General features: G+C 51.0%; 1 protein-coding gene across 7 annotated transcripts in view; it reads right to left on the bottom strand.

The window, feature by feature from the left end:
• PHC2 (polyhomeotic homolog 2) overlaps positions 1 to 10,408 on the bottom strand; it is a 113,570-nt gene that overhangs the window by 2,374 nt on the left and 100,788 nt on the right. For 6 of the 7 annotated variants that reach the window (XM_061388594.1, XM_061388590.1, XM_061388602.1 and 3 more), the window contains 5 exons: positions 7,326 to 7,528; positions 5,509 to 5,638; positions 4,586 to 4,700; positions 3,379 to 3,520; positions 2,158 to 2,434 (listed from right to left, as the gene is read on the bottom strand). In XM_061388594.1, coding sequence (XP_061244578.1) covers positions 2,158 to 2,434; positions 3,379 to 3,520; positions 4,586 to 4,700; positions 5,509 to 5,638; positions 7,326 to 7,528 — 867 coding nt within the window. Of the gene's footprint in view, positions 1 to 2,157; positions 2,435 to 3,378; positions 3,521 to 4,585; positions 4,701 to 5,508; positions 5,639 to 7,325; positions 7,529 to 8,397; positions 8,532 to 10,408 lie in introns of those variants that run through there. The other variant, XM_061388619.1, reaches the window with a different exon arrangement.

The raw sequence follows: 10,408 nt of genomic DNA, 5'->3' as shown, positions 1-10,408 counted from the left end.
AAAACTGGGAAACAGGAAAGAGCCTGGATTTGCTGCTTCTGAAAATCCTCAGCCTCTCCAGATGGCAAATGACGCTAAAATTAAGAAATGGTTTTTAGTGCTTGTTTCAGCAGCACATAATCTTAAAAAAAAAAAAAAATGGTTTCCCGGCAAAGACCAAATCCAGGACGCAGTAAAAAAAAACAGTCTAAAGATGAGACAGCGGGGGTGTCTTAAATCATCTGTTAAGACTGCAGGAAGCTCTAAGGTGTGGCCTCAGAGAACTGCTGGATCAAATGCTCTCTCAGGATTTTATGGGTGTGACTCACAGAGCCTCTCCATTCAACAGACGGGCTCCTTACACTGTTAAGGCCTCAGTCCCTCAGCTTCAGATGAAGCCTAATATGGAGTAGGGCTTGTCTTGAAGACACTTTTGAATAAGATTTATTTAAAAAGCCCACAAAGAGTGAGAGACTCGTCTGGCAGAAACACTGCTCACTTGGACTGCAAGGGCCAGAGGTGACAGGAAATAAGGGCAACAGGAAGCAGGCTGAGCAAACAACTCCACCAGCCACCTCCTTCCAAGGAGAGGAAGGAGGGGTCAGGTAGGACCCAGAGAGGAGGAGGACCACTCCAGGCTTGGCGTCCTTGTCATCAAGGAAACGCCCACACACGCCTGGTGTGGGCTGGTGACTCCTGAGGCCTCTTGTGTGCTCCGTTCTTCAACAGGCACATCTACCGTGATGGCCCTGTGCCCGTCCCACCATCTCCTAGGTTAGTGGAGGGGAAACGAAGACCCTCCTCGTTCGCAGGTGTGAAGACTGGGGGAACTCCCCTGGAGGAGCTGGACCCAGCGAATTTCATCTGGGCCTGGACCTGAGTCAGATGCTGAGATCCTAAGACCCTGAACCACTGCTGTGATGGGATGAGACCCGTGGGGCCTCGGGTGGGGGTGGGGGTGCTGCATGAGGGGGGAACCTGAATCACTGGGGTGAACTACGCTAACTGGCCTCCAAGTAGCTCCCTCCAATAACCCCTGCTTTCATGCCTTCATGAGGCCTTCACAATGAATGGGGTTGACCTGTGTGGTCAATAAGATACTGTTGAAGTGACAATATGTGATTTCTGAGGCTAGATCATAAAGGGCACAGCAGGTGGCTTCCACCTTGCGCTCTTAGATCTCCTCCTGGGGGTCAACTGGCTGCCACATCACGAGAATACCAGAGCATGAGTGTTCTGAAGAGACCCGTGTGGACGGTGACCGAGGCCTCTTGCCAACGGCCATCCCCTCCCTGAGAATCACGAGTGAGGCACCTGAGGATGGAGCCAACAGCCCCACTCGAGCCTTCAGATGGCCTCAGCCTTGGCTGACACCACAGCCGCCTAAGAATGCCCACTCCAACCACCTGTGTGCTGACAAACGGTGGGGCTGCAGCGATAGATAACCAACACACTGGGTTAAGTGGCAGAGCCGGGATTTGAGCCCAGTTCTGTTTAAGTCCGAAGCCCGCTCTCAACCACCATAGCCCACTTTAGTCTCTGAATGAACTGGCTTATGGCTGCCATCACTACCTGACCTGGCCAGTGGCTGGGTGAGACTGGCAGGAGAAACCGTGAAAAGGCTGTGGGGCCTCAACAAGCACAGCCGTGGAGATGCGAGCTCTGTCTTTCGAGCTTCCTTTCTAGATCCTCGCCCTGAGACCCTGCATGCCCAGGGTCACGGGCGGCCTGTGGCTCCCTCACGTGCTTCTGTGTCTCTGTCCAGGCTGCTCCCTGATGCAACCTCTCCATCAGGCACAGGCCTGCGTGGCCACTGCCACTTGGTGTCCATGTCCTGTGTTCTGACGTTCTCCTTGACAGTTTTCCTTCATTCCCACCTGACGCCCCTCCCAACTTGCCCTGGAGACACATAGGGTAGGTTACGTCATCATCTGCCACACAGGCCCCTCGCAGAGCCCACAGATATGTTGGCGTCCGGCCACAGGACACCAGTCAGGGCTCTGTGCTAGAAGGTAAGCTCTCATGGGCAGTAATCTCCTCACGCTTATCCCTGCCCCCTGTTCCTGAACCTGCATCTCTCACTGAACCTGTGGTCTCTCCTGGGGGTAGGAGGTGAGGTCTCTCACGCCCTCTCATTCTTTGCTACTCCAGGCAGGCATGGAACTCCCAGGGACTTACCTGGCAGAGAGCGGATGAACTCGTAGACATCGTCCACGTTCCACTTGGTGGGCTCACTTGGCAGGAAGTGGTGTCCCATGCCCACCAGGTCCCGCATGTGCACGTCAGGGAGCTCCAGGTCCCGCGGGCCTTGTCGCCGGCGGGAGGTGGACGAGCTGGCTGAGATGGGGGACAAGGGTTCCTCGTAGCTTGAGTTATCTGAGCAACGGCTGGAGTCCTCCTGGCTGTGTGTTAGCTGCAGGGCAGCGGTAACTGAAAGGGGGACGGTGCCTGTTGGCTGGGAGCAGAAACAGTTTTCCTCAGGATGGGGGAGTAAACCGCCTCTACAAGAGTGCTGGGCAAAAGCAGGTACAGTCTCCCCGTTCTATCTGGCTGGCTGCTACGTACCTTTGAACTCTAGATCAAAAAGTATCTTTTGCAACGTCCTCTCTCTGATCCTAAGCAGAGAGTCCTACTACTGGTGCACGTACCACCCCACACTGCAGTAATCTCATTACAGGTCTATTCTTTCTCGTAAATGTGGGTTTTTAACCAGGGCTCTACGGGTTTTGGGGACTGGTCTGTGCACGACCCGAAAGAGCATGTAGATTTCCTTATGTGTCCGTTTTTTACTATAGCTTTCATCAGATTCTTAAAGAGGTTTAAGACCAGAACAATAACAATAAACAGCAAAACACATGGTCTAAAGCATCACACTAGGCTGTGAGTTCTTACAGCACAATTCAGAGCTTTAGTGCCTAACAGTTGCTGGCATATAGCTGGTGCTGAAACATACTTAATGAACAGAACACCTCGTTTTTGATAGAGACCTTTAAGGATTCAGTGCTCTGATGCACAGAGAAGCAAAAAGGTGGGGAGATGAAGGGTGTTAGCTTCTTCTCCCCTAGCCCTTCAGGTAAGGCAGGCGTAGCTACCTGGGACAGCCTATGTCTTCATGTGCAGCCCCAGAAGTCAAAGATGGAGGCAGACTGGGAGAACAGGGTGAGCAGAGGCAAGGTCGCGGAAGAGGGACCCTGGGTCCCTCTTGAGCATCCATGGGTCTAAATGAGAGCTCTCTGAAGGGACATGGGGAAGGCTTGACTTGACACATCAGGAGAAATGAGAATATGATGGAGCACTGACAGCCACAGCAGAAAGGACAGTGGGCACCCAGGGCTGTGCTAGGAAGGGGAGTCGGTGGAGACTTGAGAGAATGAGCTCCAGGCTCCTCTGGCCTCTCACCTGCTTCTTGGTATCCTTGGTAAGTGTCGGCAGACTGGCTTTGCTGGCCCGACGGCGGTTGTGGGTCGTGGCTCCCGCCTTCTGCAGCTTGCTCCGGTCTGAGTGGAAAAGCCCCACTCGTTTGGTGCACCCCACGTTGTACCTGCCAGAGTCAGAGGAACAAGGGAGGTCAGGGCAGTCACAGGGTGCCCACAGGCCCCAGGAGGAGTAAGAGCAGCCAAGGGGCAAAATCTGAGTCTGTCTGCTCATTCCAATCCTAAGTCCATCACTCAGGACTGGCTGTGTGAATCTGGGCAAGTCACTCAGCCCCTGAGCCTCTGTTTTCCCATCTGGAGTTGGGGATGAGACCACTCACTTTCTGTAACTGGTCTGGCAGTTACACAAGCTCATGCTTGACACAACTGCCTGGCTCACGGGAAGAACCCAGGGCTGCCCTATTCTACTCCACATGTTACCTGTGCCCAGAAGCTAGTGTCCCCTGTTCTGATGGGGGACAGCTTGGCAAAGCATCACAAAGGTGCCGGGAGGACCTCCAGCATAGCCCAGGGAAGGAGGGCTGGGGGTAACCCTACTCTAACTGGTCCGCAGGGCCCTTCTGCCTGGGGGCCTAGAGTCCCTTCTTTTGGGAGCTCAGGCCCCTTCCACCTTGGCACAAGGACCACACAGCACTTACGAGTCAGACGTCTAGATCCCCAGCTCAAAGACTTTAGGCACAAGTACTTCTTGTGCCTCAGTTTCCCATCATGTACAGAGGGCCTGACAGCAATCCTGGCTCACAGGGTTACTCTGAAGACGAGACGACACCATGCGTATCAACGCTCAGCACAGAAACCTGCGCGTGGCAGGCCCACGGTAAGCACTGCTGCCTGCTGTGAGCGTCTGTCTTCTGAGTCGGGAGGAGCTCACAAGGGAGGTGCAGTCAGTACAGGGGCTCAGGGCAGCGTTTCCACTGGGGGCCTAGGCAAACCCTACGGAGATGGGAGCTGCCAAAGCCAGGTGCCGGGGTGCCGAGGAGGGCCAGACAAGCTAAATGCCTCTTCCTTCCATGTGGGCTTACCGCTGCTTGCCTGGACCTGCTCATGGAGTTCTTGGTGAACAAGTGACAGGACACTGCTTCCAGGCAGGGCACGGAAATAGGGAGCTGGGCATCAAGGTGCAACCCTGAGAGGGGAGGGGCTGGGCACAGCAGTGGAGTGAGCGTGCTTACCTTTTTGCACAAGCCATGGAACAGAAGCGCTTGGAACGCTTGAACTTGTAGGCGAAGTCCACCCGGCCACAGAGCTCACACTTGAGTTTGAGGGGAGTGCCCTCCTCTTTGGACTCTGAAAGCATGAAAGTTCGTAAGTGTGGACAGTGAGTGGTCCCCACAGGACTGTCCACAGCCTGCCCTGGGGCCTCTCACACTCTGCCCAGCCTGTTCCTCGTGCCCACAGCTGTGCCCTGCAGCAGCAGCCTGGATAGTGCCAACCCACTTTTGCTGCTGTTTTATGACTTCGTACCCTGGACACCTGAGAGTTCCTTCTTTTAGGGGCTAGGAGACAAAACACGGTGGGGAAGGGCTAGCGCCCCTTCTTTACAACCCTAGAAGAAAGCAGGCGACCCTCCAGAGGGAAAGTGCTAATGCTGTCTGTCACTGCTGGTTTGCAATCACTTTACCCTTCCTGGGCGGGGGGTGGGGGGGGTCCGGCTGGCTGCCAGCCTGGGTATCAGAGCCCAGGAGATGGTAGCCATGCAGGCACCCCACCCGCCTCCATTTAGCCAGGGGCTTCTGTGGCAAGTGCAGCCCTTACTTGCTCCAGTGTGCCTCTGCGCTGGCCCCTCTCCTGAGAGCAGGCCCCTGAAGCAGTGGAGGAAGGCCGCAACTTGCCGGCTGGCCCATAACTCAGCAGTAACTCCCGGGGATCCGGGGCTGGAGAGGAGGACACACGTTTCCCCGGGGACAGGGGCTCCTATCCGCTTTCGAGGGACAGGGCTGAGTGTGCACTGGGGGAAACGTTTGGTCGACCGCCATGTTCACACAATTTCTGGCTCCAAGACCCTCCATGGACAGCAGGAAAGGACCTTCCATCCTTGCTGATGTCCCGGTTCCACCCCAACCAAAGCCCCGGCATCCAGGGTCTGGCACACTACCTTGCAGATAGGGCTCCTCCATCTCTGAGTCAGTGGTGGTGGTATGGTCCTGCTGTGGAAGTTTCTCAGGCAAGAACCCCTGTGCATACTTCTTCTTGAGATTCCCCACCAGCAGGGACGAGCGTCCCACCTAGAGGACAAGGCGACAGGGAGGCCGTGAGGGTCAGGTGGGCAGGCTCGCTTGCTCTCAGCCTCATCACAATCACAAGTATAAAGCACCCAGGCACAGAGGCCAGCCCCCACCCCACCACCATCCAGGCACACCCTGCTCAAGGCCTGTTTTGCTGTTTAGCTCATGAGGTAAGATGCCACTGGCCACCAAAGGACAGGGATGAAAATGGCTTCAGCCCAGGACTGATGGATGGTTTAGAGGTCAGGAGAATATCTCCTCTTCCCAGTTGTCTAAGGCGCACAGGTGGAGACATGGGTCAGGTTCCGGCATCGCTGGAACCAGGGCCAGGCCCCAGCCCTCACATGTCCTGGGGCAGGAACACGGCTGAGGCTGCGTGTGAGTGTATGGGTGACACAGAGTCCTGGCCACCATTCCTGGATCCCTTTCTGTTCTCTCCCTTACCATTGCCCTACCCGAGTCAGAGGGACAGGCAGCCAGAGGAGAAGAGGAACATGGGGACGCGGGGCCACACTGAAAGGCCAACCCTGGACTGGCTCATTCACACTTTGCTTTACTCCCTTTGTTGCCTTTTGTTCGGGCAGCCTGGTGGCCAGACCTCTAGCAGGGAGACTGGGGCTGCTACCCCATCTGCATCTACACTGTGAGGTCAGCTGGTTCTGGTGTTTCTCTAGGAGGCCAAAGGGAGGACGGAGTCTAACGAGGGAGGGGATGTGAAGGGCTAAAGCTCCTTGTAGCTAAGGGGCCACAGGCCTTGACGGACCTCCAGAGGGAAAGCAGATGAGAACCAGCCCAGGCATTTTTGTCTTCTGGCATTTCAGAAGGGCAGTCCACCCATCGCAGTTAATCAAGCTCAGAGGCTTTGACTGACTGTTCAATCCACTCATGGATCCAAAGAAAGCTCAAAAGACAGATGGCATCCCATGAAGATGCTGTGTCTCTACCAGTTAATTTCATCATGAGCGAGGCTGGAGTGCACTTGGCTCTGGGCTCCTCTCACCTATGGAGCGGGCAACCTGTCTCACCAAATTACACGGGCACTACCAGCGCTGGGTGCTGCGTTTAATGAGCCACTTTCTTGCTGCTTGTGTATCTCCCTGCAGTATAATGCTTGAGACACTTGATGAAATGCCCCTTTCTGAAATGCCCCTTACTCTCACTCACTCCTCTTTCAAGGCTCTGTCCCCAGAAAAGAAGTTTTAGGCTAGAACTCTGATCAGTTATCTTCCATTCAGACAGACCTTGAGGATTCTCTTCCATACAGGTTCCGTTTGCTAACTGGCTAAAGTGCTGCCATTTGGGAGTTGAGGCATTCAAACCTGAACGAGGTCTCATTTCCCAAAGTCCATCATCCTGCACCCAACACCCCAGTGTGAACTCCCTTCTAACCAAGGGGTTCCCACTTCACCAGGTGGGGACACAGTTGAGTCTGTGTGGAAACTTCTAACTGAAGGGGTCATGCCAATTATTCTTAATTACTGACCCCTTCTGGATCTTAGGAAGACACTCAATCCTACAAAGAAAATGACTCTGACATTCCTTTGGGGGGAAATTAGCAAGGAAAGAGCAAATTTCTTTTCACATTTTTAGAAAATTTACATGGAAATGTAAAAATATTCTAATACACATCCAAAGTATACTTATTTAAAAAAAAAAAAAAAAAGAGGGGAAAAGAAGTAGTCCGTACCGGGAAAGGCTCCGCCCCCTCCTGGATCACAAACCCTTCGATAACATGCGTCAGGATTTGGGGTTTCACAATGGCCTGTGGTGGTTTATTCTCACCATTCTGGGGGGCAGTGCCGGTGATGCTGGAGGCAGAGTTTCCGTTCCCTGAGGTCATGCCGGGGCTGCTGAGGTCGGTCAGTGCATGAACAATGCCCTGCCCTGTCTCTGTGCAAGGAAAGCAGGAGAACACAAGCAGATGAGGTCAGAACCAGGTCGAGGCCAGCAGAAGGAGAGCAGGGACTCCACCTCGCCCAATAATGCACACCAGGCAGTCCCCTCCCTCCGTGACCCATTCAAAGTGGCAGTTTTCGTGGACAAACCACCATGTGAGTCTCGTCTGTTCTACAACAATGAAGCTAAACAACCAGACATGTTTCTTATTTTTATCCTGCGCTAAGAATAGTTCGACTAGGTTAAACAGACAAGGATTCTGCCTTTTGGAGGAGTGAAGACCTTGGTCAATATTGATCTGGACAAACAAGTTAACATTCAGCTCAAGGGAGAAAAGTGTATTCAAGGTACCATCTAAAACCAGGATGAAAAAAGCTGAACTAGGTAGAGAGCTTGGGGCTTGATGGGTTTGGGGGAAGACAGATTGAAGGAACCTTCCATGAAGTTCCTCGGGCAAGGGTCCAATTTTAAGCATGCTGTGAAATGTCAAAGTACTGAACCCCAAGTAAACATTTTAATATAGATCTGCCTATGCAAAGACTGGCTGCTTGGGATCACTGCATTAAGATATGTGTGTGTTCTATTTCTCCACCAAGGAAGCCACCAGGCAGAGATGAGGTTATCTATGCTGTTTCTGCAGGTCCTGTGCTTCCAATCAAGCCTCTTATCCAGTTCTCAGCTTCACACTCAATCTGATCCTTGGCTGACCACAGTCTCCTTCCTCCATGGACAGCGCTGCCTAAGTTCTCCCCATAGGCCTGCCAGCCTTGCTCTGAAAGGCCTGACAGAGAGCTCCAAAGAGTGTGAGGGGAGCCTCCGCGGAACCGCATGAGGGACCTCCTCGTCTCCACTTCAAACAGTACCTCTCATGAGCTGCTTCACTGTGAGAAACAACTTTTATCTCCTCACTTTTGTAACTCTCTTCCCACCCCTTCCCAGGGCCATTGTCTACCACCACCAACTGTGTGAGCTGAGGCTGCTTTTAAACTGGAACTTCCTAAAAAAGAAAAAAAGAGAAAGAAAGAAAAAGCCATTTCTTTATTGCAACAAGCCTACTGCCAGTAAGCATAACTCAGTGTGTATATGTGTACACACTTTGGAAAATGATTTCAGTATAATTATTAAAGCAATTTTTGCACAAAATTTATAGGAAGATGCTCTTATTTCATGTTAAAGATCCAAAATCCACCACAGAGGAGGAATTTACAAGGCCTAATTATATAGGATGGAGGAATCAAAGTAAACTCATTTTAGGAAAGGTTTATAACTGGCTTTCTTACTAGTAGTCCTAGCGTACAATAAACCAGGATAAATCTTTTTTGTTAAAAAAAAGTTAACCATGACATACATCTTCAGTACTCCGACTTCTATAATTCAGCTGTAATGAACTTCAGAGCTGAGCAGGAGTTACCTGAGAGATGTGATTAATGAGATTTTAAAATAATTCTTTGGAGAGATAGTCATACCACCAAGTTAAGAAAAATTCATTTCAATGTTTATAGTCTCCTTTGAAAAAAAATTTTTGGACAGTTTTGACTTTTCTATAGGGACGGAAATTTTCCACTTTGGATTCAGTGTTTCTAAATTGTAAAGGTGTTTAGGAAGTGAAAAGAAAATCTTTCCTTAACAATCCATGAATAACTAGGAGGACTGAGTTAACTATGCAATCAATTAAGTTTCTTTGCTTTTAAATTTTAAATACGTGAAAAAACAAATACGTATTTTTAAAAATGAGTAAATGTTAAGATAGAAAGCTTAGTATTTAAATTAAAATCCTGTTTTTACATGGCAGCTATTTCCTTCCAATTAGAGCCTAGATGAATATTCCCTAGGTTCAAGCCCTTACCAGTGCTTGACCTTTCTCGGTAACAGCCCCACTTAGTGATTTTCTGGCATTTGCTTGAACACCTCTAATGAGAAAGGAACTCACTACCTCTGAAGTAGTTTGTCCCCAACTTGGACAGTTCAAGAAGTTCTTCCTTACAATGAGCCAAAAATCCATCTGTTAATTTCTATCTACTTATCCTGGTTCTATTCCTTAAGACCACACAGAACAAGGCCAATCATACTTGCACAATGGGTAAAAACACAGCCTTAGACTTGGCTTAGAGACTGGTCTCTATCACTCAAGGATTAGCAGCATGTCCTTATCTGTCTCTGAGCCTCGGTTTCTCCAGCTAGAAAATATAGATGATAAGACGACAACTCTATAGCCCTGCTACGAGGGCTAAGTGAGACGATGAATAGCAGTGCAGTGTGACCACACTGGGAAACACTCAAGAAATGCCCGTGGTGTCATGAAGGGTGGCACTCATGACCCCAGTACATATTTTCTCCTCCAGGCCACACTCCCTCTGCTCCTTCAACTACTTCTTATCTGAAAGGCTGCAAGTTCATCACCCTCTGTCATCTCTGTCAGCATTTTTTAAAGTCAGGTAGTCAACCCTAACATATCATATCAAGTATTGATCTAAGAGATCCAGTTTGTAAGAATTTTGTTTTGGAGAGCACAGATGGGCAATGAGTGACTCCCTTGTTTTAGTTCACAGCACTTCTAGGGCTTCCCTGGTGGCTCAGATGGTAAAGCGTCTGCCTGCAATGCGGGAGACCTGGGTTCAATCCCTGGGTCAGGAAGATCCCCTGAAGAAGGAAATGGCAACCACACCAGTACTCTTGCCTGGAAAATTCCATGGATGGAGGAGCCTGGTGGGCTACAGTCCATGGGGTCACAAAGAGTCGGACACGACTGAGCGACTTCACTTCACAGCACTTCCTTGGAATTGATCCGTTTTCCTCTTCATTCTGGGATCATGCCCGCCTGCCACTTTTCACTGATATTTATCACCAAATGGGTGCTGATACCTTATCTCCCTG

The sequence above is a fragment of the Bos javanicus genome, chromosome 2, assembly GCF_032452875.1.
Source record: "Bos javanicus breed banteng chromosome 2, ARS-OSU_banteng_1.0, whole genome shotgun sequence".
Taxonomy (NCBI): domain Eukaryota; kingdom Metazoa; phylum Chordata; class Mammalia; order Artiodactyla; family Bovidae; genus Bos; species Bos javanicus.
The sequence above is the reverse complement of the archived record's forward strand: the minus strand, read 5'-3'. Positions and strand labels throughout refer to the sequence as shown.